The sequence below is a fragment of the Scomber scombrus genome, chromosome 6 (assembly GCF_963691925.1).
Source record: "Scomber scombrus chromosome 6, fScoSco1.1, whole genome shotgun sequence".
NCBI lineage: Eukaryota > Metazoa > Chordata > Actinopteri > Scombriformes > Scombridae > Scomber > Scomber scombrus.
This window is the reverse complement of record NC_084975.1, coordinates 15,606,730-15,624,353: the sequence shown is the minus strand read 5'-3', so window position 1 is coordinate 15,624,353 and position 17,624 is coordinate 15,606,730. Positions and strand designations below refer to the sequence as shown.

General features: G+C 41.2%; 1 protein-coding gene across 8 annotated transcripts in view; it reads right to left on the bottom strand.

The window, feature by feature from the left end:
- Positions 1 to 17,624, bottom strand: part of shank3a (SH3 and multiple ankyrin repeat domains 3a) — a 222,227-nt gene that overhangs the window by 58,186 nt on the left and 146,417 nt on the right. For all 8 annotated transcript variants that reach the window (XR_009925325.1, XR_009925326.1, XR_009925324.1 and 5 more), the window contains one exon: positions 10,969 to 11,150. Coding sequence is in view for 5 of the 8 variants with exons in the window: in XM_062421367.1 (XP_062277351.1) it covers positions 10,969 to 11,150 (182 nt within the window). In the remaining 3 variants the exon portion in view is untranslated. The remainder of the gene's footprint in view (positions 1 to 10,968; positions 11,151 to 17,624) is intronic.

Sequence of the window (17,624 nt, the reverse complement as noted above, 5' to 3'; positions counted from 1 at the left end):
GAGCATTCCAATAACCAGAGTGGAGCTGTTATTAGATTTGGATCCTGCACTCTTATTAAACCTCAGTTCAATCCAATGTAACAGAGAGAGAGAGCAGAGTTGCATCTTTATGAAACAAGGGGACACAATCAGAGACACAAATATTCACCTACACACACACACACACACACACACACACACACACACACACCACACACACACACACACACTCTTACACCCGACAAAGAAGATTGGGGAGGGGGGAGGACTTGTGCAGCAATGCAACATGGCTGGTCGAGATAATCTGTGATATACGAATGAGAGAACACACGTTAGTGATCTGCAGGGAGGTTAAAGAACACATTGAACATAAAAACACAAATAATAAGTGATTTATAAGGGTAGAAAAATATGTTCAATGAAAAGGATGGAGGTGGACATGGATAAGTAGAATTAGAGGTAGCTTACAAATTAGACAATGATGTGGAAAGGGGTGAGTGGACCCAAGAGTAGACACGAGGCTGGATGAAGTAGAGAGCCAATAAATAGGGAAAAGGAAAAGAAAGAGAAAAGGAAGAAGGATAATCACATGGCTCTGAGTTAAATGTGTGCTGTGGTATGCTGCCGTTCGTCCTCACAGGACTTCTTTTGCTGAGGAGAGGGCGAGGGAGTGGTGCAGTCTCCACCTCATCAGTATTCAACTGAGAGGGAGTCAGAGGGGAGGGAGAGAGAGAGAGAGAGAGAGAGAGTGAGAGAGAGAGAGAGAGAGAGAGAGAGAGAGAGAGAGAGAGAGAGAGAGAGAGAGAGAGAGAGAGAGAGAGAGAGAGAGAGAGAGAGAGAGAGAGAGAGAGAGAGATACAGACTTCACAAGTTTAAAGAAAATATAATATGGAAACAAAGAGAAACTGCTTTTTTGTGAATGACAGAGTCAGAAAGTGTGGAGCAGTGGTAGAAGGCTGCAGAAAAGGAGAAAAAGAGAGGATGGCAAGAGTGTTGTAAATTACAGTAGGAGGAGGAGGAGGAAGAAGAAAGGAAAAAGGAAAACTCCCAAGCTGACTCAGAGGGATCCCTCTTCTCTTCTCCTCCCTCCCTCCCAGGCTTGAGGGGAACTACATGGCATTCCTCCTCTTTGATTCGCACTTGCTTTTTATTCCATCTCTCATTCTCTCTCTTCTTGTGTATCAACACTCAGGTGGAGACAGAAATAGAACAGCCTACCTGATAGTTACCCTCTGTCTTGGCTTCTTTTTTTTCTACTCCAGGGCAATATTTCACAAAAGCCTAGCTCTGAGGGTACTGAAGTGGGAGGAGAATATATTCAACACAATAATGATTTATTACTGAGCTACATCTAAACATGGACATACACTGATATGGAAAAATCATGTATGGATGTTATCACCTACTACACTGACCAACAAGGAACAAAAAAAATGTGGGATCTTCTATCAGAGTATGCTAGTGATTGATTTGCTGTGGTCCAGCCATTGATTGTCTGTTGATTGTTAATAGATCAGTGATAAATTGTTTGTTGTTGAGTCGTTAATCACACAGTTAATCGTTTGATTGACTAGCTGGGGTGTCACAGAAATGATGGTGTTTATGCCATGATAAATGAACATGCTCTGATGAGCTGAGCAGTCTCCATGCCCCAGCCTCTGCCACATATTATTACACGACAAAAAAAAAAGCTAATTCCTAACTGAGATTGCATGTGGCAGCCTGGGAGCTGAAATGGCGAATAGTTATGAGGCTGAATTCAAGGACATTAATAAAAAGGATAGCCTCAAAGGTAACCTTCCATCGTTTGTTTTTAATTTCAGGGAGACTCTGTGCACATTTGGAAAGAAATCTTAACAAGAAAAGGTCAAGACACGAGCCTCTTAAAAACGTGTAAAAAGCTTCTCTACCTGACACCACCAGGTAAGGACACGACCTTTACATTCACATTTTCACACCCATGATCACAAAGCACGTTGTCACTGTGCAGGGCAGAAATCGCCTGTTGCTAAAAACCATCTGGAGTCATTCATTCAGTTCAGCCCCGCCATCTCTGTGTCCAACTCAAACGGTGTGCGTCACTTTGTACATGATAGAGTGACTGTAAGTCAAAAGAGGATCAGTCTTTCTGTTGAATATGTATCCACATCAGTCAATGGTTCCTGTTTATGCAGCAGTGTTCCTGTTCCTGTTTATTCATATACTGATTAACTCTGCAACTGCTGTTTCTGCTTTGTTTCAGATTAGCATTTTGTGTAAGGCTACATCCCAGTAAATTAGATGTATGTTATGGAAGCATGGGTTTTAATTTCAATGTGAGGGAAGAAGTGTGGGATGATTCTGTGAGCTAGGGTGCATCGTATGGACATCTTTCGGAAACAAAAAGAAAAAATCCCCAGAAAGGATGAGAGTGTAATAGGAGGACAGGTGGCGTGTTCAGCAGGGAGCAGGTAGGTGTGTGGGCGGGACTTTGCACCCTGCTGCTACTCTGATTGGACAGCTAGAAGGTGAGCTGTGACATCAACGTCCTTGCCTTAGGCTTGTGCCCTGTCCAGTATCAATAACACACACACACACACACACACACACACACACACACACACACACACACACACACACACACACACACACACACACACGTAAGTATGACTGAGTGAAATCTGTTGATAAACTGACTAGCCCCAGGTCCCTACTGTGATAACACTGATTTCTCCTGGGAAACATGAAACACACACAAATCTTTCAACCCAAACACACTTTTCAAACACACTTTCCTCAAATGTCCAAATATGTCTATTAGACATATTTGTTGTCATCCAGGATTTTCTAGTGGGAGGCTGATAAGGAGTATGAGAGTATAAGTATATACTCTATAGTATAAGTATGATATATAAGTATGATATATTTTACCTAGCTTCTCTTGTAGCCAGTATTTTCTCATCTATGGATATATAATCCATAGATTAGAAAAGTGCTAAACATTTACTTTACTGGATGTGACTAGTTGGCACAGGAAGTACTTTTAATCAGTGATACGGTGCATGGACCCTATCCCACTTGGTATACCAGTCAAGGTTATCAATTTGAATAGCCATCTCTATCATTTTTATGGCTTAGTGCCACTACTTAAAATCATACTAAAGAAGCTATGTGTGCTAAATTCTTCTGCCCTCCGGCACATGTACAAAGACTTCCATGCACATGTTGGCAGATTAAAATGAGTTCTTTTTATGCAGGCACATGCATCAAAATGACAGCAAACATTTGGTTGCAAAACCACTATGTGCTATCATACTTTAACTGCATGCATTCTTAATTAAAGTGCATCAAACACACTGATATGGTTTCAAAATGTTGGTTGTTTAAGTGATGTGGTTTTGTGCTGAGAATAGTAATGCTGCAGGTATACTGAGATACCATGCTAAGTTAATGAAGTGCAAGTAAATAAGAAGGCACAGATACAGTTAAAAAGCAAAATTCATGCATAAAAAAACTAAATAGGCATGAGCATAATGTACAACTGCGACTAAAGAGAAAAAGAAAAAAATGTATTAGGGTTTTTCTGTTCACCTGGGTCTGTCCACTTTAACTGTGCCAAGAAAATGCGGGTTTCACTACAGCCTCACCGCAGGGATAACAGTGGCAAGCCATGCTGCTGCGGTCCTGCTTACTGGCAGTGCTGACTGCTGCCGAACCATAACACCCCCCCAGAAAAACAAGCAGGGTGTTGCCAGGGGGCGTGGCTTTGATTTTAACTTTGGGAGGGATATTTTTGTTGGATGGCCAAAATAATTGTTTACTTGCTCTCTATCCCTTTTTTTCTCTATCATAGACACATGCTCATACACATAAAAAGCCCAACTGTGCTAAATATTTACTTTACTGAATATGCATTTTTACATTTTATTTTATTGATTGACTACTGAACTATAAATCTGAGAACACAGAACATCATATCATGTCAATAAATGTTAAATTAAATAAACACATAGAAACCTGTAGGCAACGTGCTGCTCTGTTTATATCAACTAACTGCTGCAAAGTTTTCAGACCTCACATGAGATTCTGTCTTTCCTTCAGTTTGTGGATTTGGGTGACACAAGTCAAGCATTTCATGATAGGGCCAAAGTAATGCACAAATCTCTTTAAATCATCTCAAAAAACTTTTATTTGTAATATTTTTAATTCAACTCTTGAATTTATGGTTAGATCTTTCACTATGACATCAGAGCTCACCTGTGTGACTGCAGCTCACCTGTAAACCACTGGGACGTAATGTGGAAAACGTGAGCATCTGTGTGAGGGTAGTCAAAGTTCCATCTATTCAGTTATTGAATACATGTTACTTTGTGTAAGTCTTTCACTCTTTATCATAATAGTGCAGTTTTTTGCAGAAAACACACAAACCTTGCAAGTCTGTAGAGATCTGATTGTGTGGAGTTTAACTGCTAGATTGATTAAGATTGGTAAAAATATTGGTAGGGACAATACAGAAACCTTGATATTGGTAGGGAGTGTGTGTACTGGAGATCAGAGAAAATACTGTTTTTTAAAGTCTGTGTGTTCAGCTCTCAGTACTTTTGTAGCTTTTAACCGAATCTCTGTGGTTTCAATCTAAACTTTATTTCCTTTGTTTCTGTTTATACTTCAGATATCTGTCTTATTTTCCTGATTGCTCTCAGTCATATCAGAGGCCAACATGTCTTGCTTTTGTGTCTTCATATAAGAAGCTTTTAAATAAAGAAATGACAAAAGACTTTTATAGAAGAATTTATGAAAATGTATTGAAAAAGAACTGTCTTTATGACAGAATTACTTCATTAGCAGTACTATTTTTAAATAAAATCTGTTTTAAACAACAACATCTAGAGATATTAGGAGCTGTTTTTCAGTGAATCAGTTAGAAATAATTCTAGGAGGAATAGTACAAGCAGAAACAGCCACAGTAAGATGTTTGAAGAAAAGCTGTAGACAACAGGCTTACTGCATTCAGGGCACCTCCATGTAATGGAAAAACACTGGCAGCATGCCAGCTCAACTTGAGTGCTCCCGGCATGGCTCAGCGCAATTACCCCAAAAACAATGGAAAAAACGCCATATGTTGCACATGTACATGTATTTGTGTGTAGGTGTACGAGAAGGAAGGACAAGGAGAAACAGACAGAAAGGGCAGCCAGAAAGATATATAGAGAGAGACACTTCTTCCATATGTGCCTCAGATATTAGGACAGCTGGTTGCTGAATACTTGAAGGATGATGTTTATCTAACTTGTGGGAGGCAATTACTTACACTATGCTGCACAAAGACAAACACACACAAAGGCAAACACATAAGCAGACACACACATACACATTTAGACACACCTTACATAGAGACAGACAGACACAGTCAAATTTCATGCTACTACCACACAGAGAGGAAGTCTAATTAATTCATCCTAAGCTCACTGCAGGCAACTAACAATGATATTTAGTCTAAATTCAACACTTAACACACAGGGTCTCATCCACACTCATTTGCAAGAAGCAGATAAGAAGAGAACATGGAGGAATATTTCTAAAAATCACAGAAATAATATGCAGGTAAAAATATTGTTTCTTACAACAAATAGTTTTTTCTGAAACTCACTTAATGTGTAATTTGATCATTTTTATTTCAGTCTTAAATGATATGTCAGAACTGTAAAGCACTTAGCACCTGTTGCTTGGTAACAGACAGATGCATATGCATTTTTGTCTTAACAATAGCAAGCTGTGTGGTCAAAAATATAATACATTGTGAACTGCTTCATCTGTATAGTCTACTGGATCTAGTCCTTGTTCTAAGCATATATGCTTAGAACAGTGTACATATACGTTTAGCTATTGTTGGAAATTAATTACACAAGAGGAGAAGCATATCTTCAGAAAATGTATTCAACAGGAGGCCTTTACAGTTATATGGCAGGTGTTCAGTATCCCAACATTAGTTAGTAGATAAGCAGCTGTGTCTATCCACAGATAAAAAAACAGCAGTAATAGCTGCTCTCTAAACCTCTGTGAAGCTAGACATGCAATAATACATTAAAACCTAGTATACTGTATGTGTTGTGTTTGTGTTGCTATAGCTGGTCCAGGTATCCTCTACTGCCCATATCAGTGTTAATATTCTGTACACACTGGGTGCGGCCAAACTCCATTAATCATGTTTGTGAATGTCTAATCTCAACGTTACTTGCGCTGCTTTCATTTTCATGGCTGTCTGCAAGATTTATAATGGTGTTTGGATATGGTGCATGTGGTGTGTGTGTGGTTGTGAATTTGTGTGTGTGTGAGATGTAATACACTGTTACGGAAGCATGCTCTTAAATGTGTCACCTTGTTGAGGAGAAGAATGTCCTGAACGTGCAGTTAATGTTCCCAGAGTGGAGCCAGCATGTTGATACACACATCTGTTTCTTTGATGTGTTTTTGTGTTCTTGTGTGTGTGTGTGTGTGTGTGTGTGTGTGTGTGTGTGTGTGTGTGTGTGTGTGTGTGTGTGTGTGTGTGTCATTGAGTCTGTGTGAGTGTACACACAAGTGTGCAAAAAGCTTGACCAGGTTAGGGTGGCATGTGTCCCTGTTCGTTACCGTGGTGACAGTAAGTGGCCTTTCAAGAGATGTCCATCCGGATGATGAGATCAGATTACATCAATGAAGGGAAAGAGCAGAAACAAACACAGGGGTGAGCAGGGGAATGAGTATAGAGAGAGGATGCTAGAGGGTGGGGTATGTGCCTGGGGGATCTGTTAATGGAGTGTACCAAAGGGATCATCAAACACACACACAGCTGGAGGCATGATCAGAAACATAAACACACGCGCACACACACACATACACACACACACACACACACACACACACACACACACACACACACACACACACACACACACACACACACCAAGACCAACCACAAAATCTGATAATCCAGAAGCACCCATTTCTTTGAATTGCCATCAAGGACATAAACACACACACACACATACACACCCACCCCATGATACCAAGTGCATGCTAGTTATGTGGTCGAGTGGCAGTCCAGTGAGTGAGGAAGGACAAACAGATCTCATTACCTCAGACAAACAGTCTGCTTGGAGAGCTGGATGTGGATGACCCTGCTAAATGGCTGACAGGGTGTCTAGAGACATTGATCTCAGACAGCAGACCAATGGACTGACAATCACTGAGTGAAGCCTGGGAGTTTTCCAAGCGGGTCTTCATAATGTTGGACGAGTTGGATAAAAATGTGCTGGTGGGTTCTAGCATTTGCTTCAGTCAATGTAACTAAGCAAACATTTCAAACTAATGTACTGTTGTAAATAGAAGCTATACCGTATGTGCATCTATCAGTGCTAATCTATGTGAATGATGAAGGATGAAAAAGTGGAGTCATGTTTATTTGTTGACAACCATAAAGTGCTTTTTACTCTTAGGTTATCATAATCTCAGATATTATTTTTTCTTTAGTTGAAACTATAGATCAACATTGTGAATTTGAAAATAATCCTGAAATGTTTCAGTAATCTGGGTCAAACGATATAGATTTAAAATCTGCAGCTGCTACATGGAACACTTGCCTCATACATCCACATAGCAGAATTGTAAATAACTCATTTTGTATTTTTATCAAGTTACATTTTTAACCACTTTGTCACCCTTCTTAAAAAAACTTTATTTTACCTTTGTCTTCATCAGAATCAGTGTCATTAGAACCATCATCATCGTCATCATCATCATCATCATCATCATCATCATCATCATCATCATCGTCATCCTCGTAACACATGTTGTCAGCTATAAGGCATCACATAAATTGATAAAATGTTTTTTTGTTTTTTTTTTAGAATCAAAATTAAATGTATGTGTACTGTTAAACTACAAAGACAATCCAAAGAAGCATACACTACTGTATGTTACTGCATTGAGTGCAACTATTATGGAATGTCTACAGGAAATAAGACAGAGTTTGGACTTTTCTATTTGGGTTATTGTACACTGCCAGAAACCTGCCGTGCTGTGGGGAAAACAAACAAAAGCTTCAAAACAAAGCTATTTAAACTGCTTACTCTCATCATATTAGTAACTTTCTCCACTAGAATTCTGATAAATATCATGTAGTGGGCAATAACCAACTAATAATCACATTGTCAAGTATTTCATGTAAGGATAACTGTCCCAGCTAAGTTTAAAGGGAATAATATTGTCTAAAAGAAACTAATTGGGAAATGTTACTGTATTTACCATTTGAGTCCAGATCATCTTCCTTCACTACCAAGTGTAGAAAACAAGAAATCATTATGTTGTGCAACTCTAAAGTTACCTACTGTAAACTTTTACATTTAACAAAAGCTTTATCTACAAACACACATGACTGGGAATGTGCTACAGTCTACTGCTGGGAACTAAAATATGTCCACCATTTGAGCAAATCAATGGTCTTCATTAAACTACAGAGTGTGACATATTTTTCCCTGTAGTGCATACAATATTAATGCCCCAACAGGCCACCAATCTGTCCTACTAACAAGAGAGCTAATTGACAGTTATGCTAATGCTCGCATACAATACATGAGCATGGATGCTAATATACGTCACAACACATAAACTCATCCAAAAACACAGACACATTAATTAATGACATTTACCCAGTCTGATCTCATCATAAATATTCTCCTCTGGTATGTCTGGTGATTAAAAAGAGCGTGAGGATGTTAACAGAAAGACAAGAGATGAGTGTATGAGTGACCGTGTGAACATGTGTTTGTGGGGTCGGGGGGGGGGGGGGGGGGGGGGGGGGCTTTATAATTTATAATCAGCATTTATAATCAGCATGTTTGTAATGCAAATCAGTATTAGAGTTAGCTTGCTATGCACGGAAACTAGTCTTCAATTCACTATCCCTGAAGGTGTAGATGATTTGTTTGTCACTTTTATCAGGAGGAAGAGACTGGAAAATATATAACAATAAATCCTCCTTTTTTACCCCTTCTTCTGCTGGCCTTACCTCTTCTTGTCCTCCATTGCAAATGAGCCCTATTACTATTAGCAACTCATCCATTTATGAATGCAGATTAGATGGAATGCATTATGTATCAAACCAAGGGTCATCCATCCCTAAAGAAAGTGGCTTCTTCAGCCTGGACTCTGTGTGCCGGAAGGGCTGGTCATTCTCTGCCACATCAAATGCACTAAACACAATTTGGTTACCAAAACAAACCTTTCACATAAAACCAAAACTGCTTGGTCTTTAAACTGTTCAACAACCGGTTGATATCAATGATGTATTTCTAAGTTTATATCCCAAGATTACAGAAGCATAGAGAATGCCACACAGTAATGGTTATGATGGTCAGTGTTGCATAACAAAGCCAGATGGTTTACTTGGCTGGGCCATGGTGCTGGCAGCCATGTGACTGTAAGCTTGTTTCCTGCATGGCCAACAAGAAAGAACGGCAAAACACTGTGTTCACATTAGTGGCAGGGTTACGGATTCAGCTGCACTGACAGAAAAGCCACTGACAGCAGATCCATTCAGTAGATGGAGGCATTCTGGCTGCTGTTGAGTCATCACATTTCCAATAACATTTGTGTCAACATCAGTATGTATCACAGTTTCAGACAATGCCCTATCATTGGTTTTTGTTCAGCAAAAAACTGTCTGAGTCTGAATTGTTTATCATCTTTTTTTGTAATACCAGTGCAATTTTGCCATAAAACAGACACACTACCCTGAGGAAGAGATATACAGGAGGAGGTCCATTGGTAAAAGTTTGTAGTGTCAGAGAAGCTGGGAGGCAAGCCAAACATGTAGGAAAGGGTGGTAATACTACTACCCCAAGTATCCAGGCAGAGAGAAAAGCGTTTTGTCAATGGATTTAGTCTAATGTCTATGTGTTGTATGCTACTGAATGTTTCAGAGAAATGAGAAGAGAGTGAGATAAGATTGTGTGAGTGTAAGTATGAGTGTGTTGTGCCTGTTAGCCAAAATTCCAGATTGACCCTTAATCTGTACTTCCTGTACCTCTGTAGATCTGAAAGCAGCACAAGTGATCTCAGCATGAGTGTGGCCGCTCTCTCTCTGGCCTTTCTGAGGACTTGAGGGAACTGTTTCCATTAAGCTAATGTGGGTTTGATCCACGGTGATGTATGTGAAGTGGCAGGATGTAGGGTGTAGGGTCAATGAGGAGCTGGGTGTCTGTGGACAGGTGATAAGAGGAGCTGTTGTACGTTCAGGGGGAAGCACTCTCAGGGAGGAAGGACAGTGTGTGTGTGTGTGCATACCAACAACCAAAAGCACACGGGACCTGTTTGAATTTGCATGCCCTCTCGTTGATTTATACTGAGATTGTACATATATCTCAAGTGGATTCAAACAGGGCCAAGAACTAATTGCTACACTGTTGGTGTAAGGTTAACACACTGAGTTGTATGGGAGAGATACAGGGTGAGAAGAATATTATGGAGTTTACCTTCTACGTCATTACAGTCATAGTCTGGAGTGAAGCATGAATGGAGACAAAAGCACACACACAAACACATGAAAGCGAAGCCACTGCAACTCAGAACAGCAGAAAACAGCACATTTACAAAGTGAGTGAAATGATAATTCACAATGTCAAGCTCAAAATGATGCTGAAATGACTGTCAGGTTGAGAAATTACATAACTGCTTTGCAGCCAAAAATGTAGTGAAGTAATGGGGTGCTTTGTAACTGAAAAGAGGGCGAGCATAGAAAACTCTGCACTTTTATTATGCAGCTAACCCAACTCTGACAGTCATGCAAGCCACATGTAGTCATGGACTTCACTTCATGGAGATCCTAAGCATCACTAGTTGTGATGTTAGATACTGACATGCTATGATATACAGCACATTAATAGAAGAAGTGTCAAATAGTAGTAGTTAAAGCAGTAGTAGTGAGACAATAAAATCTGTAGTAACACACATTATAGTAGACAGTAGACCTACCTTTGACCCTCTCTCCACGGTTGAGTTGGATCTCTCCCTCCCCCTGTGGCGTGTAGGGCTTGACTACGATGAAGGTACGTCCTGGGACAGCACTGTAGAGTTTACGTTTGGGCCCGCGGGGGCCCGTCAGCGCTGGAGGGATGTGATGAGGGGGGCTTGGGTCTCGCTGCACTGAGCCGGGGCTGTAAACAAACACATAGGTTACTGTGGTGATTCCAGGGAGCTGGTAACTGAAGCCCGTGGTAACCGACATGGTCGTCAGTGGGACAGCAACCTGGTGACACCCCCTGGTTGTTACGCTGGCCAGGGAGCGATTCATAAATAAGTCCCAGTGCCTGCCGATCAACTGTCAATAGTCAGTGTTCCATGGGAAAGTCATGAGAGGAGAGTACACTCCTCCCAACCACTCTCTCCCCCTCCTCCTCTTCTTATTCCCTCTCTTCGTTCCTTAATAGCACAGACAATATCCTTCTTGCTCCCTTCTCCCCTCTCCTTCTACCTCTCCCCTCTCCCCCACATCCTAACCAAGGTAAAAGCAAAAATGTTTAACCGCAAGAGGGACTGCACTGTTTCCTTCTCTGTGTGGGTCTGTCAGATCCGTCTGGAAGACCCCCTTAGTCAAACACATCCTGAGTTGGGGCTCCAGCAGAAGCCTCCATCCAGTTAGGCAGAGAGATCCCCTGTGTGTCCCCAGTTCCAGCTGCTCCAGGCTGGGCTACAGATCCTGCCACGTCCTTGGGTCCTGGTTCTCCTGCTGTGGAGGAGAGAGGCTGGGTCTGCTCCCCGACTCCAGCTCCCTCTCCCAGGAGTCCCGCCGTGTCTGCCTTCCCTCTCCCCTCCACCCGTCACACACACATGCTCGCTCACACACACTCACACACACTCACACACACTCTGGCAATGCTGCTGCTACTGCTGCTGCTGCTGCGTTCTGTGGCTCCCCTCCCCTTTGATGGCTCGCTCACACTCACACTCCACAAGCCTTCTATGTGCATTCTAGCCGTGCGCACAGGCACATACACATACACAGACAGCCCCCTCCACTCCAGCTAACATTGCACCTCCGCTTGCATGGCATACGCCACAACCAGCATGTCGCGAACACATTGCTGACACACACATACACACACTGGTCCCAGAGCACGATTGATCTCCTCCTGCCTGTCTGCCTGCGAGCATACATGCGCCATGGCTCCCTGAGGCAAGCTGTGAGTATGTGTATGTGTCCGTGTGTGTGTCAGTGAATGTGGGTGATAGTGTGCAGAGGGGCGGGGGGCAAAAAGCTTCAGCCCATTTGGTTTAATTGTCGCTCCTCCCTCTTTCCCTTTGCCTTGAATCCCCTCCTTCTCTCGCTTCCATTTCACCCTCTCATCCCTCTCCTTCTCAACATTTCTTCGCATTGCATCTTCACTCCCTCTCTCCTCCTCCTCTCACTCACTGGCGGTGAATTCTAATACAGCAGCGGTAGAGCTCCGCCTAGTCTTCATTCATCACTACTTTGCCACAACTGTGTAAGTTGCATTCAACATCATTCTGCTGCATGTGTTGTCTCAAGCTTTTTTTAACAGAGCTTCATAGAAACACAATTAAAGTTGACAAATATATTTTAATCACATATATATCCAATAAAATCTAATGTTTACCTGCATGATGATTTGATTGCGTGTTTGTGTGTGATACAGATACAGACAAATTCACTGTTCATTTACTATAGCAAGCCACTTGATTATGGGAACTTTGATGCTAATCTCTGCAACATTTACTTGATATACTAGAAACCTCTAAACCCCTTCAGCCTTTCTATATACCTTTTAACCTCTCGGTCTCTTGCCATCCCTCCCCCAACATGTTGTATCAGTCACTTTATAGCTTTCATTCTTTCATTCACCTAATTCCAGCCTCATGTGCCCTTTCCCCTTCCTTCTGTCTTACTCTTTCCTCATTTCAAACCTTGTTTGTCTCTTTCTCTCCACAACTCCTTATTGCTTTTCTTGCTTTCCCCATCTCACCTGACCTCTCTTTCTCTGTCCCCCTCTCCATCGAAACAACGTCTTGCTGACGGCTTTCCAATTACTGCAGGGACTGAGGGGCTGGGATGGCTGCCGCATGTTAATGTCTGAGCCCCGGCACTGAACATCAGCAGCACAAAGAGCAACAGAGAGGGGAGGGATGGAGAAGCAGGGAGATGAAGCTATGTCAAAGTGACACAGAGAGCCAAAAATAAAAATACCTTGAAAGCTATCTGTTTCAATGATTCAAATCTGCCTCCTTTACTCATACACCTCCACCACAGCATACGAGTACTATGAGGTTATGTACACCTCCTGACCCCAGCAGTACCTTCCTGCAGCTGAGTTGACGACGGTCAGGTTGACACATGTAATCTACAGTATGTGTCAGACAGGGAGGAGGGGGTGGAGTTGGGTTCTGCTCTTTTCTTGTCTTCAATGACCTGCTTGTGTTGCCCAGGATGAGCCTTGAGATTTTACATTATGTCACATCGTCTCTGGATGTAATAAAGTATACAGCATCAGAAAGCTTTGTACAGTCACCTTGAAATTTCACCAGATGATAGCAAACAAGCAGATTTATGTTGTTCTTAGTGATTAAGAAAGCTTTTAAAAAACTGGTAAAGGATTTCCAATTTACTTCCCATCAACACGAAAGAGGAGCACGAGTTTAATGTCTTAATATTTATGACAACACTGTTTGTGTACGGCTGTTGACCACTGAATGTAAAATAGTATTCTACCTACATCTATATATTAATCATATGATTGTTTTCATTAGTACCAAATGATTGAGACACTTGCTACCTTGTGTTTAGATTTTAAAAATGTTATTTGCTTCAGGAATCTAGTATGATGACGTAATTCACTGTATTCACATGCAAACTTGTGCTACATTTGACAGAACAGCTTTTTGTTTCGTTGTATCTTTTACTCTATCCATCTCTTTCACTGTGCCTCATTAGGAGTGGCTTCTACAAGATACAGATGTAGGATCCATTACATGCACACACAAGTACACACATACACACATATACACAAAGTTCTAATACAGTCTATAAGAAAAGCTCCATCGTTTCCTAGGACACCAGCCCTGCCTCTGTAACGATGGCAACTGTCAATAAAGGGAAAGAAAATATAGCCAACAAATGCACTGAGAAGTCAATAATATGAGCTTGAATCTCTATAACACTCAATTTGTAATATATCATTTGACTTAAAATACATGGATTACTGTTTCAATTGACAGATTTCTATCTCCACTGTAAACATACATAGGGAACCTCACTAAAAGAACAGTGCACTGCATTTATTCAATGTGGTTGTAGTAATACAGCTTACACAGATCATAGTGACCTGAGTCCCAGTATTGTTTTATTCTTTACACAAATAGTTAAAATACGAAAGAAAATAAAAACTCAATGTAAAATTGATTCTAACAGTATGTGGAAAATTCCAACTTAAAAAATTTATAAAATGCCTATAAATGGTGTCTTCGTATGATTTTATTGTTTGATTTCACAAAAAGCAATTTGGTTTTCATGTATATCTACTATACAGACAGGTGACAAATTAAGGGGATCCTGTGGCTCTGTTATGCTGTGGGGGCATTTTGCTGGCATGATTTTGGTCCACTTGTGCCTTTGGAGGGAAGGGTCACTGGAAATAAATGCAAAGTTGTTCTGAGTGATCACCTTTATCCTCTGATTAAATGAAAATTATGTGAATCATATGCTATGGCCTTCACAGTCACCAGATTTCAATCCAGTTAAACATCTATGGGAGATTTTGATCCAATATGTTTGACATCACTCTCCATCACCATCATCAAAACACCAAATGAGGGAAGATTTTTTGGAAGAACAGTAATCATCCCGCCAGCATCATCCCACTCCAGAGATTGTAGAATCAATGCCAAGGTGCACTGAAGCTGTTCTGGTGGCACACGGTGGCCCAACACCTTACTAAGACACTACATGTTGGTTTTTCCTTTGATTTGACCTGTATGTACATATATATAGGTTTTTTAATTGCATTTTGTTCAAAATCAAGAGCAAATATTTGTGTCTTATTTATTATTTGCCTTTGATCTCTTTATCTGTGTTTTCAAGTTTTGGCCAAATTCGCGATTATTGCAGGTAAGTGGCTCTTATCAGAATCTATCAGAGGCTTCATTAGGATCAATGAGCCCACTAAAGACAAGTTAACATTTGAGCAGCTTAATAATGAGTCCACAAGCCTCAGTTTGGATGTCAAAATCTATGACCTGCCTGCATAACTCTGAAGTTGCAACTGCAAATGCCATTAAATGGCATTTACAGAGATGCTATCAAACTAAGCAGATTCAGTGTAGAATTTTCTCACATGACTGACTTCCCTCCCAGGTAAATGGCTTTTTCCTCAAATAGCCCAGTTCTCTAAGGTGAGATGAGCCCATTATAAACATAGTCATAATCAGCAACATGCTTTGCATCCTAATGATCATTAGTCTGTCCTTGCTTTGCCACACTTGAATGGAAATGTGCAGTCTCATTCTTTCTTGCCCAACGTGGGAGTACATATGGCTATCAAAGAGGAAGGAGGAATATGGACTCTGCTTATCGACCAGAACATATTTTGCTTCTGAACAGCAAATCTGTTTGTACATAGACAACATCCTGTATGCTTTGCAGAGAACTTATCATAAAAGGAAGAAAAAAGGTCAATTGGTATAATCAACAATGTAATATATTTGTGTAAAATGTTCCTGAAACATGTTAAACAAGTAACAATGGCTTGTTGATGGCATGTGGGTTTGTGTCCATTTACAATAGTCCAACCTTCAAGATTTGAGGGGTTCCAGGTTTTATCCAGATAACTTAGAAAATGCAAGTTCTTGTGTTTTTTAAAAGTGGAGTGTACTTCAGCATAAAGGATGTGGTCTTTGCTAAGCTTCTTTATGACTAAATTAGCATGTGGACTTCTTGGGTTTGGTGGCAGCAACAATGTCTATAGATTGTATAAAAGGTGTCTGGAGAGGCTCTGGTTCCAAGAGGCTCTAAGCCTCTATAAAGTCTTTGCATACAGGCATACAGCTATAAGCAAGCCATAAGCAATCCACTCTCAACCTCAAATAAAGGAGCACGAGTATATTGTGGTTCTGTTCAAGAGTGAAGGAAAGATAAACTGTAAGACTGACAGGTGTATCGATGTGGTGCCTGCAGTGATATGAGGGATGGACTGGACTTTCATACTAAGGAGGAAGCTGAGCCTGAAGGCGAGGCTCTTAGTTGATCTATGGTTTGAACCCTTACCCAAGGTCAGGAACTCAGGTAAGTAAGAGAGAGATCATGAATGCAAGAAGCTGGAATTTAGTTTCTATTGCAGGGTGTTTGGGCCCACCCTGAGGGTGAAGGGCTTAGATATGCAGAGGGAGCTTAGAGGAAAACCTGGTGGAATACCTCCCTGTGGAGGAACTCTGGGGCACAAACATCTGGAGGAGACCCTGGGCCAGACCCATAACGCATTGGAGGGATTACATTTCCAATCTGGCCTGGGAGCGCCTCGGAATCCCCCAGGAAGAGCTGGAGGATGTGGCTGGCCAGAACGACATCAAGGTTATCATGCTTATCCTACTGCTACCACAACCTGGACTTAGATGAGTGGCAGAAGATGCTAAAGTTAAAGGGGCACTAAGACATTTGGTAAACATTTAAAAGTTATGTTTACACTGAGTGTAACTCACCAAAATGGATTGAATATATCACTGAGGTCTAATAGAAGTGTTGTATGCACTTCCTTCATAGTACTTGAATGTGCATACTACAGCGCACAAGCAAACAAAACTGCGATCCACTCATAAACAAACCACTCTCTAGCACTACTAGAGGTCAGAAACTCCATAGGGCTCCGTTAAGGTACCTGAGTTAATGGCATGTTAAGTTTCTGTGTCTTTAATTATTGGTTACCACATTTGAAGAGGAATTGCTATTTGTAAATCAAGTCCAAAATATTTGATGTACTCTGACTCTCACTAACATTTCACATCAGTAGCACATCAGTGCCTTCTAAAAGGCTTCATAGTGCACAACATGACCATATTCTTGATTTATTGTGTGTGGCCAAGCCAGTGCAGACAGCATCAGTGTTTCAAACAAAGACAGAGGATAAAAAGCCAGATTACTGTTAGCTTATGAGCATTGCCCACTGAGACAAATTATAATGCACACAGATCAATACCATTCCCCTGTATACTGCTTTGATGTGAAATCTCCACAGGTGAAGCAGGAGAAGCTCAACTCTCAATCTCCTCCTCCTCTTCCTCCCTATTCCTGTCCTCCTTCTTCTCTGTGTACCTCAGTCCTTTGGCTGTGTTAAGACGCCATGGATATTTACACACCAACAGCCACTGGGGTGACTAATGCAGAGAAAGAGGGAGGTGAAAAAGAGGTGATGAGAACATCAAGAAGTGAACAAAGAATTGAAAGGTGAAGTGAGCAGGACAAGCATCTGCCGGGCTTGTTGCTATTATAAATCACATGAGTGGTCAGGATCACATTCAGCACAGCAGCAGACAATGACACAGTTTCTTGCTCAATGACACTTCAATAAAGCTCATGTGACACAGGCTCTTTAACGAAAGCTTTCCTGCTGAGGGACAGTCCCTCT